Consider the following 19,694-nt stretch of genomic DNA (forward strand, 5'->3'; position numbering starts at 1 on the left):
GCAGCATCCCACAGAAAACAGGTTTCTGCCTGACAAAAGGAGCCACTTCTGTGGTCTTCCCTTGTCTTTGGCTATCTGTGGTTACATATCAAAGACCATGCCCCCCATGCCCAAGGCTCCTATGGTCCCTAGTAACACGGATCTTATGAAGATGGATTCTCTCACAGTAGACTCTTGACCCTTTTCATTGCCCACACTGAGCTATTCCCAGGTTGCTCTGCGCCCAGCTCACCAGCCTCCACAGCTGCTCCTCTCATTAAATGGCTCCAGAGAGATGGAGAGATAGCTCTGGCTGTGGCTAGTCTACTCTCCCCCCTGTCCTTCTTCCCCAGAGGTAGCCATGGCTACTCTGGACTCTTCTAGATGCCTCTGGCTAGGCTTTCTCTCATATCTACAATAGAAACTTTCTCCCCATGAGCAGACATTTCAATGGCGTTACTTTAACTTCTCTTACCTGCTCAACCTTCATCCCTCAGAAAGGTTGGGATCCTTCTCTGTCCCATTAAATCAGCCTCAGCCTCAGCCTCTTGAGAACGGGTCTGCTACTCTGCTCACTTTCCTTATAGAGGACGTCCCTCATGGCTACACAGGACCTCCACTAGTCCTTGCTGTGCACCCCCTCCAGCTTCCCTGCTATTCTCTGCGCTCACCTGAGTGTCCCCCAACCCTGACCTTTGGCTGCAGACGTTCATCCTGCTGCTCTCTACCGAGGGCCCTTGTCTGCCAAACCTGGTGGTTCTCATTGCTCTTCATGCTCAGCTCACAAGTCACCTCCTTATTTAGCCACAGATGTACGTACATTTAATCAACATAATCGATATACCTCTGAGAGAGACACACAGATACAGAGAGACAGAGACAGACAGAGGGAGACTAATAAAGGCTCTTGCATCATGAATATCCCAAGCATGCCTTCCACCCCTGAAGAAGATTTGTATGCTGGGAGTGGTGCTGAGGTGCACACAGCAAATGGGGTTCTCATGCACCACAGAGCCCAGTGCATGAGGTTTCCACCCACACCTCATCCAGAGAGACTGCAGTCTGCAGGCAGGAGAACCCAGGGCTGGTCTCACCAGCAAACCTGTTGGCATTCACGGTTCATCCCCAGAGGAAGAAAATAATTATATTGAGTAAGATAGTTAACAGTTCTATGTACTTAAAAAAAAAAACCCAGCCAGGCATTGGTGCATGCATGTCTTTAATCTCAGCATTCACGAGGTAGAGGCAGACAGATCTCTGAGTTCTGATCTCTGAGACCATCCTGATCTACAGCCAGGGATAAATAGAGAAAAATGGGAAAAAAAAATCCTCTTATCAGACAGGATTGTATGTTTCATTGAATTACATACTCTTTGTTTTTGACATTTGAAAAAAATGTTATGTTATAAAACTTTCATTGTCTTATTTCCTTTTTTGCATATGTATTATGTTTATGGCTATGTGTATTTCCATATGCATGTGGGTACACGTACACTTTGCCCTTTGCCTTGCAAGCACTTGCCAGCAGCCAGCCACTTGCTCCAGGGATCCCCATGTCTCCAAGTCCTGAGCACTGGGATCGCAGGCAGGCCTTGATGTGGGATTCACATTTATGTGGGTGATGGTGACCCAAGAGCTGGTCTCACTCCTGTCAGGCGAACACTACCTACTGAACCATCTCCCAGCCCCCTTTTCTTTTTTCAAGACTGGCTTTGCTGTGTTACCCATTGTCAAACCACCTGGATATTTGTGTTTATCTCCAGAGCTTTGTGCTGCTCTCAGCTTTAGAGAGCTGCTTTCTGCAGTGGCAACAATTAATGCAGAGACTCAGAACTGTCTGGGGGCTGAGGGTAAGTGACTGCTGAGTGTTCAGCCAGAGATGGGACATCTCTAGACGCCTCCCCCACCATCGAGGTTCAGGAAACGACTGAGGAAGTGGGCATGGAAAGGATGTAAGAGCCAGAGGATGAGGAGGCATGTCTTCTGGGCATTGCATGGCTGCTGTACCCACAAGCCTGGCTGTTGCACACACAGGCTCACAGCAGCTATGGTTACCTGCACAAGATCAAGCCAGTTTAACATCTATCGTGGATGGGCAAGGAGAGCCATTTGCTCAGGAGCTACAGGCAGTCATTGGCTGCTGGGGAGGAGAGAGCTACTTCTCTTTAGATATGGTCACTTGTGGGTTGCCCATGTCCCAGAAGATAGTCCCACACCCATGCACATATGGGTAGCATTAATTGAACTCAATGGGATACATACATACATACATGCATGCAGATATGAAATTGAGAGGAAGATATGCTAGGTGGGGCAAAAGGGGACTTGAAGGGGCCTGGATATGATCAAGATATATACAGTAGTGGTTCTCAACCTTCCTATTGCTGCAACCCTTTAATACAGTTCCTCATGCTGTGGTGACCTCCAGTCATAAAATTATTTCCTTGCTACTTCATAACTAATTTTGATACTGTTTTGAATTGTAATGTTAAATATCTGATACACAGTCCCTGAAGGGGGAGGGTAACCACAAGTTGAGAACCGAAGATAGACAGGAACTAAAACAAAGCATATAAAGAGATCTTTCCCGGGGGGTTGATAGCTCAGTGAGAATGTCCTGTTCTTGCCGAGGACCTGAGTTCAATTCCCAGTACCCACATCATAACTCCAGCTCCAGGATCTCAGATACCCTCTTCTGGCCTCTGACAACAATGTTGTCATATGTGCATGCACACACACAGAGACACAGACAGACAGCAGACACCCCCACACACACATACAGACACACACACATGCATACACACAAGTATGTAATTACACATGCAATCTTTACAAAGAAAAATTAAGAAATCTTTCCCATCACATGACCAGGAATATATTCTCCTGGAATTTATTTGTTTGGAATAGAGCATCGAAAGTTCAAGGCCCACTTGCCTCCCCTGCTTTCTTCACTCCCTTCCTCTTTCTTTCCCTCCCTCCCTTCCTCCCTCCCTCCCTCCTTCCTTCTTTTCTTTTCTGGATTGAGTTGGCTTTTTCCATACCCTCAGTCATCAACTCTAAAGGAAATAAGAAATGAACAATACTTAGGCTCATTTCCTGTTTATTATTAAAGTGATTTTCACAAGTGTTTAATTACATGCGTTGAGGGAAAACATGGTAGAGAAAAGCTTTGTATATCTGAGCAGCTGGAAGGCAAATGAGGTTATGTGGATATTGGTCACTGTGCATTAGGACTGCCACCCAGTGTCTGGACAGACTGAATGTGTGGGGCCCAGGCTGACTGGGGCACAGGAGTGATCCGTCTCTTGAGCAGACTGGATGGCTTCTGGATGCACATGGCTCGGACCTTGGCGTAGCTTGTGGTTTCTGACAGATCTGTTTAAAAGCCCAGCTGCTTCCTGTTTGTGTTGACAGACACTGAGCCTCTCTCATGTGCAGGGCTGAGGACCACTGGGTCTTTGCAGGTATTGTAGGTGGTGACAGTTCATGTCTGGGTGGTGACTGGTTTGGCTGGACTCTGACTCCTAATCAAGAGATGCCAAGCTCATCCTCTCTCTGAATGTGTGTTAGGAAGGGTGAGGTGTCACCAAAGTCAACACTAACTCTTCTAGCACTTCACTCTTCCTTTTGGGCACGTTACATGGTCTCTCAGAGCTTCTTTCTACCTGAGCCCTTTGCACTGGCATGTCTGGGTACAGGCTAGGGAAGCCGCAGCCAGCAGAGGGTCTACTTTTTGGGGCTTCCAAATAGGGTGCTGGGGGAGAGCACAGGCTCTGCCACATCACCTTGACCCTGAGGAACTCTCCTCCTGGTACCTTGACAGAAGTTTCGACTTCTTCAGTCCTGCCCTGAAGGGGAGCTCTTTGTGCCATCTCTATGTTTTTGCTCACAAGTCCTTCAACCTCAGTCTGAATGGCATCAGCCCGGCACTGCCTGCTTGGGCAGGAGGGTTGACCTATCGCTCTGTGCATCTTTGGTGAAGTAAAGTAAATGCTTGCCAGGTCAGTCGCACTTTCCAGGCTGGCCCCAGTGCAAGGAGAAAGCACGGGCTCCCCTGTCCTCTGGGTCTTGCAGCAGATGAGCAGAAGCCTGCCGTGCCAGCTAGGTTATTTGTGACCTTGTTGTTCCCCAGTTAGTCTTTCTAGAAGTCTGGCATATAGTGTGTACTCAGGAAATGGTTGCTGAGTGACACAGCTCATTCTAGGCCTGTAATTTCCTGCTGAGAGGTGGGACCAGAGGAGGCGCCATAAGAAACACAGTTTCCATGTCAGTTTAGGATACACTCAAGCTGGACCAGCCAGGGCCTCCTCCTGTAGAAGCCAGAGGTGGGCATGCAGGTTCCCTTAAAGCTTTTGAACCAGAACTTCTGGGCATGTATTTAGGTTTTATTTCATCTGTGTGCTCTAAAGAGTGGCAGGAGCAGAAGGGTGGCCAAGGTCTCCACCTTAGGCTGTGGTGTGCACTTGAGTATGTGACCACTCAAAGTCGGGAGGCAGTTAGGAAAGACTATCTTCAGGGAGCCAGGGTTTGGGAAAGTAGTCACTACCAGTAGCCACTGTGACAGGAGTTGGGGGCCACAGGTAGTACCTGCTGATTGTGCTGCCTGAGATTTGGGGATGGAGCCAGGGTGAGAAGGGTGGTGTAGGCATAGCCGCGGGCTCTGTAACCAGAACAAGTGGCCAGGGCAATTAAAAGGCCCATTTGTAGTGGGAGATGATATGCCCCACTGTTGTCACCAACAAATGAAGGGCTGGGCTGGCCTTCCTCATGCAGGCATTTCCAAGATAAGTGCCAGGAGGTGCTGGGAACATAGGAAGGCTCTCTGCTGCTCTGCTGGAGTGCCTCCAATTCCAGGTCCCACATGAGGACCATGTCCTGGAACCCAGGGAGCAATGTGGTTTTCCTCTCGCCTCCATAAAGGTCCTCAGATTGCCTGGATGCAAAGCTCTACCAGGAGGGTACCGTGCACAACAAAGATGGAAGGACACAGGCCCCTTTCACCTTTTCCCAGGTGCCAGGGTTTTGACGGTTGAGGGCCTCGGGGATGGGCATAGAGAGCTACAAAAGGACTTGACCATGAGACTGAGGGGTCTGGCCTGTGCTGTATCTGTGTCGACCTGGGGGACACTGGGCACAAAGTGGCCACAGTGTGGGTAGGCATTCTGAAGAGTTACTTGGGTTACTCTTCAGAATGAAGACATACTTGGGTTAATGGGTACACAGGTGGCAACTTCCAAACGCCACTCAGGAGTTGTAGGCAGGACTTAAGGCGAACCTGAGAACTCTTTCTGATGTTTTCTGGTTTCTGAGAAGATTAAAAACTAAAACCGAAGCCCTTAAGTGGGTTAATTTGATATGTCAACTTAACTGGGCAGGGCTGAGCCCCCAAACACTTGTTGTGTGGTAGGGCAGTGACCTTGGTGTCCTGGAGATTATTAGCATAAGAATCTGGAGCTAGAGAAGATCAGGTCCTCATTGGTCTCTTCCTTCAGTAGAGTGGTGGGTGTGGGAAGCAAAGTTGGAGGGAGGGCAAAGTCACTACTGGACCTGGGACAGACCTTCAGACTGGCTACACAGATACCCAGGGTCTCTGGTTTGAATATTGTCGCCTCTCCTGTTTGCCAATTTGCAGATCAGTTCTGGGCCACCATAACTTTTGAGCTGATTCCCATAATTCTTTCTTAGTGTTTCTCCATATGTGTCTTTGTTTGCTTTGTTTTCCTGGAGACGGTGAGTGTTGCTGGGTTCATTCTGAGGGACTGAGGATGACTACTGGCCCAACTGAAGGATAAGAGAGCTTCTCCCCAGTATAGCTGGGCTGCAGGGCTTGTGAATTGCAGAGGCAGTAGGCCCCGACCCTGACCTTCTACCAGATGCAGAAAGTCTACCTGCCATGCTCCAGGAAAGAATGATGGCCACTGGTGATCCCTTCTGCCTTGTGGACCCATGTGGTAGCCACAGCTTCTCCCTGAGTTGCAAGCCTGTGTTCAGATGTGTTGTGCCCTGTCATCAAGCTGTGGTTCTCCATGCCTGGCTTGCTGGCTCACACATCTTCAGTCTTCAGTGGGCCACATGTGTTTTCTGAAATAGGACATTTATGAGCCATCGGGCTGGGCTGGAGACCAGGAAACCTTGGAGTTCATTTTGAAATCCCCCCATGCTCCTCCAAGTTCTAATATCCATTAATTTGAAAAATACAGACCAGTTTCTATGTGTATCTGACCGCTGGCAGCCAGCCATCTGAGGCACAGGCAGGGCCTCTGTGTGAGGGGGTGACTCCCCAGCCAGTGGGATGCCATGTAGCCTGGCCACACAAGGACTCCTCTCTTTAAGAGACAGAGAAGCATCAGGGAGGCTCCCAGTAGCCTCTGCCTTGGAGGCCTCCTCTCCTGGGCCTTGCTTTCTCCTCCTGTCCCAGTAAAGAGTGGGGGCTGCTCTGAAGACAGCCTGCACATCCCCGAGGAAGGCCTTGTTTCTGGGGACCTGCAGGCACAGTGCAGAGTCAGTGAGCACTAGTACCCAGAGCGGTGGGAATGCTTTCCACTGTGTTCTGTTGAGGGTAGTGATGGTGCTTGTAAAGCCCCTCCCCCCACCCCATCAGTGCTTCACCACAATACCTAGTCCAGTCCCCCAACAGGTCACACTCAACAGCATGTTCAACCATATCTGTGTTCTCCCCAGGCCTGCGGGGGGTGGGGGGTGGGGGGTGGAGGTGGGGGTGGGGGTAGGTGGGACGGTTGACCTCCCTCACAAGCACTGGGAGGTGCAGTTTAATTACGGGGGTGGGGGAGAGCTGGCAACAGTGGTTAGTATTACATTGCTGAAGAGACCCCTTCTAAAATACCCACCCACATAGAGAAGTATATATATTTAATATTTATATATATATATATATATATATATAGAACTTCTTTAGATGTTCTATTAAGGCGAAGCACAAGCACATGGACTCCTCTCCTGGAGGACCTGTCCCATCTCTCACAGAGCCTCCTCAGCTCCATGACCTGGCTTGGTGTCCTGTGCCTGTGGCCGGAGGAACTGGCAGGGTGTGTTGGTTCTGCAGGCACTGGCACAGGCTTATCAACTCCCCAGATGGCACCACCACACACCCCTCCTGCCCTGGCCTGGCCCTGTGTGGGTGATGATGGCCCATGCTTTCCAGAGCCTGCAGGGAGTTGGCCACACTCCTCTCTCCCAATGCGTCAGGCCCAGGGCACTATCGTCCTGCTCCCCACACGGTGGGTACTGTGTGTCCTGGCCCAGGTAGACCCCACTGGGGTGCTTTAGGAGGGAGTACTCTAGGTGTCCCGGGAAACAAACAGAGGTGGGAGAAGGCTTTCTGAAGCAGTGTTTCCACACAGGAGTGGCAGACCCACCGAAGGGTCTGTTCTGGGTCTAGGCCTTCCACGGGGGTGGTACGGACTGGATGGCTTTGCCAGAGGCAGGTGTCATGGGTTTCTCAAGGCAGCCTGGAGGCCCATGGAGCCTCCTTTCAGCTCCTGCTGTGGAGGGAAGGCACATTCTCCTCCCATTTGGTTCCCACTGTCCCCACACAGGACAGGGGCTGGTTATTTGTAGGGCCGCAGGAACCGAGACACTTTGGAACGCAGAAGTTTGATAAAGGACCGGGGGAACATCTCCTTTGACTCCTGGGCCGTGTATTTGAAGTAGTTTTGTGGGTGTGCCAACACGTCAAAGAGGGCCTTGATCAGCTTCTTGTCCTGAAAGACATGGGGACACCATGGGACAGAGCGCTGGCAGGGGACCTGGTTCCTACCTAAACCAAATGGCAGCTCCAGGAAGAACCAGGAGCTTGAGGGCAGCCGGCCATCCTTGTGCCTGTCAAACCATCACCGCACCCCAGCGCCATCTGGTGGAATAGAAGGTGCACCAGGGGAACGTGGCCCCTGTTTCTGTTTTCCCTAGGCTGAAAGACCTATTGCCATCCAGAGGATGAGCCGGGCTCCACCGAATCAAAGCTGATCCCTAGCACTGGTTTCATTCAGTGAGAGTCTTGGGACAGTTTGCCCTCTATGACATGGTGTCCTGCTTCTCAGGGCAACAGGCAGGATGTAGAGGAAGAAGTGCACGCCCAATGGCAGTGGGTAGACTCCACTGATTTTAAGACACTGTCTATTGAGCCACCCACATTTCACAGACAGAAGAGTGAGACCGAGGGCTTGAGCCCAAACACCTCACTAGGTCTGGCCATCTCCCAGTCGGTTGGCTTGTCTCAAACCTCATGGACGGGGGTGGGGGCGGGGGAGACAGTCTAGGTCCAGTCTTATGTAAGGGCCCTTGATCCAACACCCTCCCCCCATCCCTTCTCCAGAGGTCAGGAGTCAGGGCAAGGGCAGGGATGGCCCCAATCATTCTCCCAGAACCAAAGGGATTCCCTTCCAAAAACTCACTTTCAAAATCTCCTGATGGTTCTCCGAGGCGTACAAGCGCCCATCACGCACGATGTCTTCTATCAACTGCTGGTAGTCCTCTGGGAGTCGGCCAGCAGGGAGAGGGAAGGTGGAGGGGGCTTGAGACCTTACACCTCCCTCCTCTGCCCGCCCCAGCTCCCTGGACCCGCCTTGGCTAGCTGGTGGTGGCTGGATGTAGCTGTGTCTCTTGGCCTTTGCTCAGGGGTCCCCTCCACCTGCTTTGTTCTCCTGGTGGCTTTGCTGACCCTATTTAACCTTGCAAACCCTGGTGGGGCAGGCCCTTCTGTGAAGCCCACAGACAGTACCCATGGCCCCCTCCTCTCGCCTGTACCCTTAGACCCCTTGGGTTTCCGCATTGCCTAGCCCTCAGTTCTGTCTCTGGGTTTGTGCCCTGTCAGAGACAGGGATGCACAGCTCATTTCTGAGTCCCCAAGCCAGGCCTTGGCTGGCACAGAGTGGGCTATGACAAGATGGTGGTGCCTTACCGTCATAGGTGACATAGGGCACTTGAAACCCTTTGCCACTGTTGGCTTCGTTGGATTTGAACTGGATCCAGAGTTTGCGGGAGCGGGAGGTAAAGGCGATGGGCCGCTCGTAGGTCTGGCACGTCTCATAGGTGGTGACTGATGTGGGGGAGGCTGTAGGGATGCAGGCCTTTGCAACGCTGCCCCAGGCCTACAGCTCACTGCCTTAGGCCACTCACCTCCCCCACGTGTCAGCCTCCTGTACCAGAACACCCAGCTCCTCTGGTCCTCCCTGGCCCTGCCCTTGACCTGTTGCCTCAACCTTCTGAGGCCTATTTCTACTTCCTGCCTGTGAAGCCTCCCTGTTGCCTCCTGCCTCCAGCCCTGTCCCTGTTACTCTGCTGAACTCCCCCTTACGGTCTTCTAGTCTCCCCCAGGCTCATGCCTACTCCATGACAGGGACAGGAGACCAGCTCAGGGAGGCATAGGAGATGAGCCAGCATGGACCAAGGTCACCAGAAACTCAGGCTTTGAAAGTCCTCTCACCTGGGGCTGTGTGACAAGGGTAAACTCTGAGCTGCCCCCCTAACCCTCACAAGAGCATGGCCAGTGGATGGTCTGTGGGCTAGTGATGAGAGTAGATGGAGGAGAGAGTCCCAGGTTAGGCTCTGACCAGCTGGGCAGGGCCCTCACTCCTGGCTATAACCCTCCATTTGTACACTGGGGTTTTCTGGCCTGTCAGCCAACCAACAAGTAAGTCTATGCACGAGGCCACAGAGCTTCACAAGAACTTTGGCTGAGCCACCCCCTTTCCCACCCCATCTCTCTACCAATGGATGGTCTAACTCCAAACCAATTAGGGAATGTTGTGCCTGTCTGGGTCTTCCCCCTTGATATTCTGCCTCACAGTTCACTCCTGTGGGTGCTCACCATCCAATGACGGTAAAGGCTCTGGTCAGAATGCTGAAGGTAGGACCAGGTCATTGCATTTCCCCACCTCTGCTGAAGGCTGGCTCTCTGTTTATCCCTCCTTTCCTTCCCTTACCTGACAGGGTGCATAGCTAGGGCTCTAGGACGGGCTAGTAGCCCAGGCATCTTATGTGTGTCTGAATGGCCCTTGGTTCCTCCAAGCCTCTAAGGGAAGTCAGAAACCTACTGAGTAGGAGGGAGCTTCCAGGGTCTCTAAAGGTGTGGTGGCATGAGGTATGGAGGAGACACTGCAGCCGGCTGGACACTGGAAGAGGCTGGCTGATGTGTTGAGACCACTAGGTCCAGATTCCCCTCTTGGGTTGCCCTAAGCCGTCGTGACCTTTCCTTAGAGTTCTGTACAGCTCAGTTATACCTGGCTCGGATGGGATTCTATCCTACTTCATTGGGAACCTTGGAGCCACTTGCTTTCTGAGCACATGAGCTGTCTGCTCTTACTGTCCCAGCCCCAAACCCAGAACATACCGCTCTTCCTCATGACCAGGACATCACCACACTCATCCTCAATGGGAAGGAAGATTTCGGGGACCACGATGAGAATCCTGCGCTTGGGGGGAGGCGCGATGTGCCACACACACTCTGCGTTGGCTGGGTAGTCTCCAGGGTAGTTGGGGGACTCGATATAGCCTGTGTAGTCACCAAGCTCACCACCGCAGTGCTGGTCTGTAGGGACCATGGCCAAGGGACTTTGTCAGGCTGGCTACATGGGTGTTCTATCCCTCAAAGGCATTAGAGGTGTAGGGCAGGGCTGGCAGGAACTCCTGTGCCAGCTACTGAGGCCTCGTGCTAACTCACTGCTGTTGTGCAGAGGGCAGGCCCTTAGCTGATACCACTGGGTTTCCTGACACTGGGTTGCTTGCCAGCTTCTTTCTTTTCTTTCCAACTAAGCTGTTTGCCTTAAAGAGGCCAGATGTACCGTCTTATGAGCCAGATGGTGCCTGTTTTGTTGTTGTTGTTTTTTCTGGTTTTTTGGTCTCTCTATGTAGCCTTGGCTGTCCTGGAACTCTCTGAAAACCAAGCTGGTCTTGAACTCATAGAGATCCCCCTGCCTCTGCCTCCCAAGTGTTAATATTAAAAGCATGTGCCACCACGGCCTGGCTGGTTCCTAGTTTTGTGTGTGTGTGTGTGTGTGTGTGTGTGGTTTTTCGAGACAGGGTTTCTCTGTGTAGCCCTGGCTGTCCTGGAACTCACTCTGTAGACCAGGCTGGCCTTGAACTCAGAAATCCACCTGCCTCTGCCTCCCAAGTGCTGGGATTAAAGGCGTGCGCCACCACTGCCCAGCTTGGTTCCTAGTTTTAAACTTAACAGTTTTAGCTCTTCAAAGGGAACTGCGTGTACATAGTAAACATTTAAACATTGGCAAATTTTCTGTGCGTTTTCACTTCCAAGTTTCTGAGACCTGGGCATGGTGGTGCACGCCTTTAAACCAAGCACTCAGGAGGCAGAGGCAGGGGGGCTCTCTTTGAGTTCTCGGTCAGCCTGGTCTACACAGTGAGACTCTATCTAAAATAAATAAGTTTCTGAGGAACAGTTCTGCCTCCAGTATTCTAGAATCTTCTCTCACATCTGGCTTCCCTAACTTTACTCATTAAAACATATTTTTTTCATTTATTTTTTTCAGTTAAACATAATATTTAATTAATTTTTAAAACAACGTGACTGAGGTTGCCTCCTCTTGTTTGACTTATGCTACAAGAGTAACATGGCAAGGTTGGGGACAGCCCTGGACAAAGGATTGACCAAAGATCAACCTTTTAAGGTTTCTAAGCAGCTCTAGATATGACCGGTAGTTAAGAAGGAACTCTGAACTTATTGGAGAGGTGTGAGAACTAGAAACTCTGAGAAAGAGCTCAGCATGCTGACCCTTAGTCTCGGCACTCTGGAGGCAGAGGCAGGTGGATCCTTGTGAGTTCAAGGCCAGCCTGGTCTACATAGCTAGTTCTAGGCCAGCCAGGGCTACATAGAAAGATCCTGCATAGAGAGACTCTCGAAAGAAAAATTAACAACAGCAGCAGCAAAAACTCAGAAGTTGCTGGGCAGTGGTGGCACACGCCTTTAATCCCAGCACTTGGGAGGCAGAGGCAGGCAGATCTCTGAGTTCGAGGCCAGCCTGGTCTACAGAGTGAGTTCCAGGACAGCCAGGGCTACACAGAGAAACCCTGTTTCAAAAACCCAACCAACCAACCAACCAACCAACCTAACAAAAACCCTCAGAAGTTGAGTAAAAGCCCCAATTTAGTATCCTTTTATACCCCAAGACTGCTGTGCCAAGAGCTAGGGGCTGGTAGGAAAGGCTATATGCACCATGGTTTTTTTGGAACCTGTCTCTCAGATACCACAAGGCCTATCAGGTCCTCCTTCCACGCTGGTCCATGCTCAGTTCCCTGTTTTCCCTTGCTTTCTGGCATTTATATGGTGTCAGGTGATGGCTTAGGTCACGTGCACCTTCTATAGCTGAAGGTGGGCACTTGGAGGCTGCCTCACAGCCTGCCACCTGCAGGCACAGAGCCTGCTTTCTTTCTCTGGGTACCTAGAAACTAGAGCAGGGTCTGGCCTGGGCTAAGCCTCAGATTGTGTTAAAGATGCATGAGGAATTATGAACTGTGGTGTAATCTTGTTTATTGTACAGTGGGCAGAGCGTGGGCTGCCCCACCTTGCCAGGGACCAGTGGTCTCCTCTCAGAAAATGCGGTCAGGTCTCACTTGCTCCCTCCCCATTACCCAGCAGTCCCAGCTTCCCTCCTGGTTGGAGCTTATTTTTGGACACTTTTGGACTTCCTGGTTGGACACTTACTTTTGCAGTGTGTGACGTTGGTGGAACCATCAAAATCAGTGCTGGTGTTGCCAGGACAGGAGATGCAGTGGTTCTGGCCAAACTCCGGTTGATAGGTGCCCACGGGGCAGCGGATGCACCGGTGGGTGGTGGTGTTGTAGTGGTGCCCTGGAGAGCAATGTACTGCAGGGGGACACGTCGGTGGGGTGCTGGTGGGCGAGGGCAGGGGAGCCCCCATGCTCTCAAGACCCTCCTCACCAAAAGACCTCTCTGTCTCACTACCATGCGGTAAGTGGGCCCAAGCTGTATGCCTCATGGTGAGGGTGAGGAAGAGCTTTGGGGTGGGGTGAGGGGTGCTGGTCACATTAAGGGCAGGAAGGGAAGGGAAGTGGAGAGCTACACCTGACACCTCTACCAAGTGAATGGGCAGTGCAACAAAGACAGGGCTTGAGAACTCTCTTCCTGGAACTGAGTGGGAGGGACACAGGGTAGCCTGTGTGTCAGAGGACCCTCTACCTGTGGCAGGCTCTGTGGTGTTGACAGTCCAACCTCCTGGCCTTGACTGGCAGCACACAGGGTCACAGAGGGCCATTTGGGTAGCGGATGGGGAGGGGAGTATCATAGAGTGAATGAGGAGGGGATGGTCTGGGTACATTGGAGAGGGGAAGCTGGAGGATGGTACTGGGACTGGTATTTCTGCTTCGGTGGAGCCCCTCTGCCACTGCCTGCCTATACATCCTCCCCTTTTCTCCCATCATCCTCTCTTCCTCTCCTTCTCCTCCCAGTGGCCCACCTACTCCCTTGAGGTGCTTTTGACACTCCAGGTATTCAGCAGGCTGGAGTCTAACTGCCATCTTTCTGTGTGACATGGTACTGGTAACCCATGCCCACTGCTGGAGTCTCTAGACCCCTCTTCTGACTTTGGGGTTGGCCTTGGGAAGCAGAAAGTGGTGTGAGGAAATGTGTCCCGAAGTAGCTGGCCCCTCACCTTTTGCCTCACAGTCCTGGAAAGAGGCGGTACCCGTGTGCTTGGTGAGCAGCCCACCACCACAGGGGAAGCAGCCGGTCCGGCCAGGCTCGGGCTGGTATGTGCCCACAGGGCAGGCCTGGCAAGGCTTGAACCCATCCGCTGAGAAGTAGCCTGGAGAGCACTGGCCTGGAAGTCAGAAGTCACGGCTCAGGTAGGGGAGAGGTACTGTAGCTGCTAAGATATGAGGGGTAGGCCCTGCCCTCCCTGGAAAAGGTACCCTGGGCAATTTGTGTTAGAGTCTGTAGGCCCTGGGTCTTGATGCTGACAGTTTTTTACTGTATGGCTTTGCCAGCCTGCCTTCCCACCTCTCAGCAGCAGCACTGGCTGGGGCTAAGGAGCATGGGGCCTCACTGTCAAGTTGGGGTGCAAAGGGGGGTGTTCACACCCCAGCTTCCCAGGGGTAGGTCTCAGGTGCTCACACAGAAGGAATAGCCTAGGGCTCTAGGCTGATGCTATCTGATCTGGCAGCTGGACAGGCCAGAATAGGAAGAGGAGGGACTGGGGGGGGGGGGTGTCTTTGAGAACCAAGGGCCTGGCCGGGACAAAGAGGGACCACAGGAAAGCCACCCTGAGCTCAGTACTTCCACAGAAATGTGGGTGCAGGTGATCTAATATGGAGTGGGTTTAATGTCCTCTTGACCCAGTCCCTGAGAGTCTTAGTTTCCATCCAAGTGGGGACTTTCCCCTCCCATGGCTACCCTGTGCTTTAATGGCCACCATTGTCCTGGGAATTACATTCCCGGAGCGGGGGGGGGGGGGGGGGGCACAGGATCAGGGAGTAGCTGGCAACCACAGACTCTAGGTTGGACTCTGGGTGGGCTCTCTTGTGCCTTGGAGAAGGCTTGGAGGTCTCTGCTCCTCACCCACCCTCCTGGACACTATCCCTTTCCAGGGTTGAGCCCTTGGTGTGTGTTCTCTAGAGTGAGCCGAGTATGGCCCAGTGGGAGAGTCCAGGGGGAACTCTGGTCCGTGTTGCAGAAGGGGCTGAGTGGGCTGTAAATGGCAGAGCTGGGTGATAATACAACTGGTTGAAGTCAATCTCCTGACTTGGGTGAAGCATCTCACAGAATGCGGAGTGTCATTTAAGCGTTCATGTTTTCTGTTACAAGCCACACCTTGGTCTATCAGTGATTATATACACATGTTGTAAGGCCTTTCTTGTGCATGGTGACTATGTGTCTTTGGAAAGGGTAGAGCTTCAGACAAGGTCACAGTTTATAACCACACATGGCATTTGCTTTTGCTCGGGGAGCCTTGTGAAGGGCTGATGGGCCCTGTCCGGAACTTGACTCCATCCAACCCTCTCCCTCCAGGTAGGTCATACTTGCCTCCACATTCGGATACATTTCGGGCACCAGCCAGACCCAGCCCTTCGCTGCTGGGGCATGGCGTGCAGCCAAGCTGGCCTTCCATGTCCTGGTAGGTTCCTGACACACATGGCATGCATTGGCCTGGCTCACCACTGAAGTAGGTGCCAGGAGCACATGGTACTGCAGAGACAGAGCAGAGAGATATGGGTCAGGGGCCAACCCCTGTGTACAGATAGGACATAGCCCCTATCCCCAGGCTCTAAGAGTCTATCCAGAAGATCGGAGAGCACCCAGGTGGCAGGCATTTCTGAGGACCCTATAGGCTACACCTTGCTGCTCTTTCTTAGAGTGTTCTGCACAGCCCTTCCCTACAGCTGGGTTCTGGGCTCCATCTGGGCTTCTGTGTCGTCTCTGACCTGCACCTCGCTCTCAGCCTGATTTTTTGGTTTTACTCAACATCTCTGTCCCCTAGATGTCTCTACCAGGACCTCCCACCCCAAACCTCTTTTTCCTTTTCTGTTTGGGGAAGCTGGCATCCAAGAACACAACTTGGAGACCAGTAGAAGGTGGGGACAAGAGGATTTGCTGGTGGACAGACTACTGTGGAGTAACACAGAGAGGAAGGGCAACAGAGATCAGGGCCGTGGCTGCTGAGAGCCACTGAGGATGTTCATAGGAAAAGAGGCTAACTAAGGGGAAAGGGAGCTATGCTTGTCACTGCCAGAGGCGGGTGCATATGTGTAAAGGAGGCTGAGGAAGATCTCTGAGGTTCCCAAGTGGACACACGGGCATGGACTGTATATTCATTTCAGACACAGAATTAGACAGACAGACAGACACAGAAACACAGAAATAGACACATGATCAGACATACATACAAAGACACAGAAATGGACGAGAGAGAAAGAGACATACACACACAGGAGAGAGAGAGAGAGAGAGAGAGAGAGAGAGAGAGAGAGAGAGAGAGAGAGAGAGCGAGCGCACAAGAGAGAGCACAAGAGAGCATGTGTGATGTCATTCTCTGACTTTTAACAACTTATTTGGGAATCATTTCCAGTTTTCAGAAACCTAGTCAAACAAAACAAAAATTGGGTATATTCCAGCTTTGGACACTATGTAGCATCTGCTCTCTGTGTGTGCATGTGCACACACACACACACACACACACACACACACACACAGAGAGAGAGAGAGAGAGAGAGAGAGAGAGAGAGAGAGAGAGAGAGAGAGAGAGAAACAGACACATGACATATACATACAAAGACACAGAAATGGACAAGAGAGACAGACAGAGCGACTATCTCCCCATTTCTTGGGGAGTACTCTGGGGGTGAGGAAGGGAATGGGGAGGATAGGAAGCACTGTGCATCTCAGACCTGCCTCACCCTCCCAGTTCCTCAGCCTGAGGACTCAGCTCACCTCACACACCTTCTTTTGAACCACACTGTAGACTAGAGAGGGCCCACTCTGGTCCCCTGGGGACTCATGCTTCACTTCTGTGACTTTGCTGCACTGTCCCATGTCTGTTCCCTCTTCTCAGGCAATGGTGAAGATCACCTGCCTGGTCCAGCACCAGAAGAGAGAGAGTGTGCTCTAAATGGCAGTGATAACAAATGCTCTCCTCCTTGGCAGGCTGGTCCCTCTGTTCCCACCATGTGCCATGCATCTGTCTTCCCTGTAGCCACTGCTGGTCACTGGGCTACCAGTGCCAGGAGGGATAGAGTCAGAGTCTGGCCCAAGATTAGGGACTCACCACACTTGCCGTCCTGTAGTATTTGACCTATGCCACATGTCCCGGTCCCCTCCAGTGCCTTGGCTGGCCGCTGGGCCACCTCATACTCAGTGCCTGAGACCTGGACGTAGAACTGGTGCCGGCCGATGGACTTCCGCAGAGTCTTGATGGCGGCCTGCAGGCTCTGCTCGGCACGCTTCCACATGCAGTCTGCTTCGCAGGTGCCTGCAGGGGTGAAGGGACCCAGTGAGAGTAACTAGCTAATAGCTGCTTTCTTTTTTGGGGGCTCCTTCAGCCAGGCCCTGTGCTGGGCTTCTGTTTAAACCATGTCAGTACATCCATAGTAGACCCCAGTTGGGGTATGGTATGGGCATTAAAGGTGTCAGACAGAAAGAAAAAAATTGAGGGTCTAAGAGGCCATGGAGCAGACCCGAGTCTGAGCAAGGCCTCTGCCCATTCTTGAGGACTGCCACTGTCCCCAGAGTAGTGTCCAGCTCTGATATGGGTAGATATAGTGTCCTCCAGGGCTGGACAGATGGCTTAGTGTTTGCCATGCAGTCATGAGGAGCTGAGTTCTGATTCCCCCAGATCCCTAGTACCCACATAAAAAACCAGGTAGATGTGTAACCCCAGCACTGGGGTAGGTAGACAGGTGAATCTTCAGAGCTCGCTGGCCAGCCACACTCTTGAGTCAGAAGAGTTCAATGTTCAATGAGGAATCCGATCTTGGGAAAATAAGGTGGCGCTAGGCATGGATACTGCCCTTTAGTCATGGCGCCGAGGAAGTGGGATCTGTGAGTTTTGAGGCCAGCCTGTTCTACATAGCAAGTTCCAGGTCTAAGTTAGCCAGGGCTAACTAGTGAGACGGGTCTCAAAAAGAAAAAAAGTGATGTATTGATCATTGACCATCACAGGCTTGTTCCCCTGATGGGCGCCAGCACTCCTGTTTGCCATAAAGGTTTGAAGGCGTGGTCCCTAGCTAGTAGTGCTGTCTGGAGAGGTTCTGAAACTTTTTGGTGGTGGGGCTTAGCTAGAGGAAGTAGGGACTTAGGTCCCTCTCTGCTTCCTGTTTGCCTCTGCTCTCCTTCCTTGCCAATCCCCGAGTAACAGTGTCCTGTTCTCTCTGATTCCTGTGCATTTACCTGCTCTGTTCCTCTCCCTGAACCCCATTCCTCACCACTTCTACCGGGTAACTTTAGATTTCTGTCTCTAGAAGGCTTCCGGCACCTTCCCTTGCTTATGTATTCTCACAGGCCTGCAGCCTAGTCTCACCCAACACTGATGGCATACACACAGCTGCACCCCCATAGATGAGAGTACGTCTAGGGCAGTGGCTGTGACCACAGTACCCATGGCCCAGGCCAGGCACACACTGCCACAGCACAGCTGCCAACAGCAGCCAGTTCTGTCACTGCCTGCCACTGGAGCCAGGCCAGGTGGGTGTGCTCGCAGAATCCCAGCATTCAAGAAGTGGAGGCAGGAGGATTAGGAGTTGAAGATTATTCTCAGCTGCATTTGAGGGTTGCCTGAGACCTCTTGTCTTAAGAGCAAACAACCCAAGCTAGGCATGGTGGCGCACACCTGTCATCCCAGCACTCTGGAGGCTGAGGCAGGAGTATCTCTTGTGAGTTTGAGTCTAGCCTGGTCTACATAGAGAGTTCTAGTACAGCTAGGGCTGAATAATAGAACCTGTCTCAAAAGGACTAACAGCAACAACAATAATAGCAAACAACCCACCCATTACCTACCCCTCACCTAGAGCTAAGAAGGACTGCATGAAAGAATACCATATTACAAGTTCCTCTTGCTGGCTGGGAAGAGGGCCTGGTTTGGCTACTATGGGGATTGGGAGGCTCTGCCCCCAACCTTCCTGCCCTAGTTGGCACATAGAATTGGGGTACTTTGCTGTCTCTGCCCCTTAGCTATGCTCCAAGTGTTATTTTGCACTGTCTCCTGCACCCAGGGCTACAGAGCTTGACCTGCAGTGTGCAGCACTCCCCCAAAGCCCCGACTTCCCTACGGCTCCCTCAGCCTCATATCTACTGGACTCCCACTTCCCAAGAACATGTCACCTACCTGAGGCCTCATCCACCTTCATCTCCACCTCAAACTCTGCTGTGATGTGGGACACCTCCTTGGATGGGGACTTGCGGCCTCGGCGCCTCTTTTTGGAGGAGTCACACTTGAGGGTCACAAAAGTCACGTGGCAGTTGTCTGAATAGAGAAGAGTACACTGTGGCAAAGGTATCTGTGTCAGAAGCAAGGACCTTCCTAGCCCTACATGCTAACTCCCATGGGCAAGGTCCCACCATGCCATGGGACAGATAGTGATACTGTGGTGGTTTGAATAAGTATGCCCTCCCCCATAGAACACTTAGCCCATAGGGAGTAACACTATTAGGAGGTGTGGCCTTGTTGGAGTGGATGTGGCCTTGTTGGAGGAAGTGTCATTGTGAAGGTGGCTCTGAGGTCTCCTATGCTCAAGCTCCGCCCAGTGTGGCACACAGTTTCCTTCTGCTGCCTACAGCTGAAGATCTAGAACTCTCGCCACCTTCTCCAGCACCATGTCTGACTGCTTACAGTCCACCATGCTTCCTGACATGACGATAATGGACTAAACCTCTGAACCTGTAAGCCAGCCCCAATTAAATGTTTTCCTTTATAAGAGTTGTCATGGTCATGGTTTCTCTTCACAGCAATGGAATCCTAACTAAGTCAGACACAAGACCAGAGTTCATGGGATCCCACAGGGTCTGGGGGCTGAAGTGAGTCTGGAGTCCAACCTTGAGTGACATCCCACCCTATATGGAGGTATCTCATAACAGTGAGGAGCCCATGTGTCTGCTTAACACATGCTGAGGGTTTGCCCAGGAGACCCTATACCCCAGGTAAAGCCTGCTGAGGGCTGAATTTTGCAGGTCTGTAGGAGGATTTCCAGGGACCAGAGATACAGGCTTCCCTCTTTGGTCTTTTATCATGCTGTTA

The 19,694-nt window shown here is 51.9% G+C and overlaps 1 protein-coding gene across 2 annotated transcripts in view; it reads right to left on the reverse strand.

Moving 5' to 3' along the window:
* Nucleotides 1–7,399: 7,399 nt before the first annotated feature.
* Nucleotides 7,400–19,694, reverse strand: part of Scube1 (signal peptide, CUB domain and EGF like domain containing 1) — a 114,699-nt gene continuing 102,404 nt past the window's right edge. For both annotated transcript variants that reach the window (XM_076911761.1, XM_076911760.1), the window contains 9 exons: nt 18,786–18,923; nt 16,731–16,934; nt 14,993–15,154; nt 13,623–13,790; nt 12,656–12,817; nt 10,328–10,525; nt 8,897–9,049; nt 8,391–8,470; nt 7,400–7,700 (listed from right to left, as the gene is read on the reverse strand). In XM_076911761.1, the coding sequence (XP_076767876.1) occupies nt 7,548–7,700; nt 8,391–8,470; nt 8,897–9,049; nt 10,328–10,525; nt 12,656–12,817; nt 13,623–13,790; nt 14,993–15,154; nt 16,731–16,934; nt 18,786–18,923 (1,418 nt within the window). In that variant the 3' untranslated portion in view covers nt 7,400–7,547. The remainder of the gene's footprint in view (nt 7,701–8,390; nt 8,471–8,896; nt 9,050–10,327; nt 10,526–12,655; nt 12,818–13,622; nt 13,791–14,992; nt 15,155–16,730; nt 16,935–18,785; nt 18,924–19,694) is intronic.

This window comes from Arvicanthis niloticus, chromosome 13 (genome assembly GCF_011762505.2).
Source record: "Arvicanthis niloticus isolate mArvNil1 chromosome 13, mArvNil1.pat.X, whole genome shotgun sequence".
Taxonomy (NCBI): Eukaryota; Metazoa; Chordata; class Mammalia; order Rodentia; family Muridae; genus Arvicanthis; species Arvicanthis niloticus.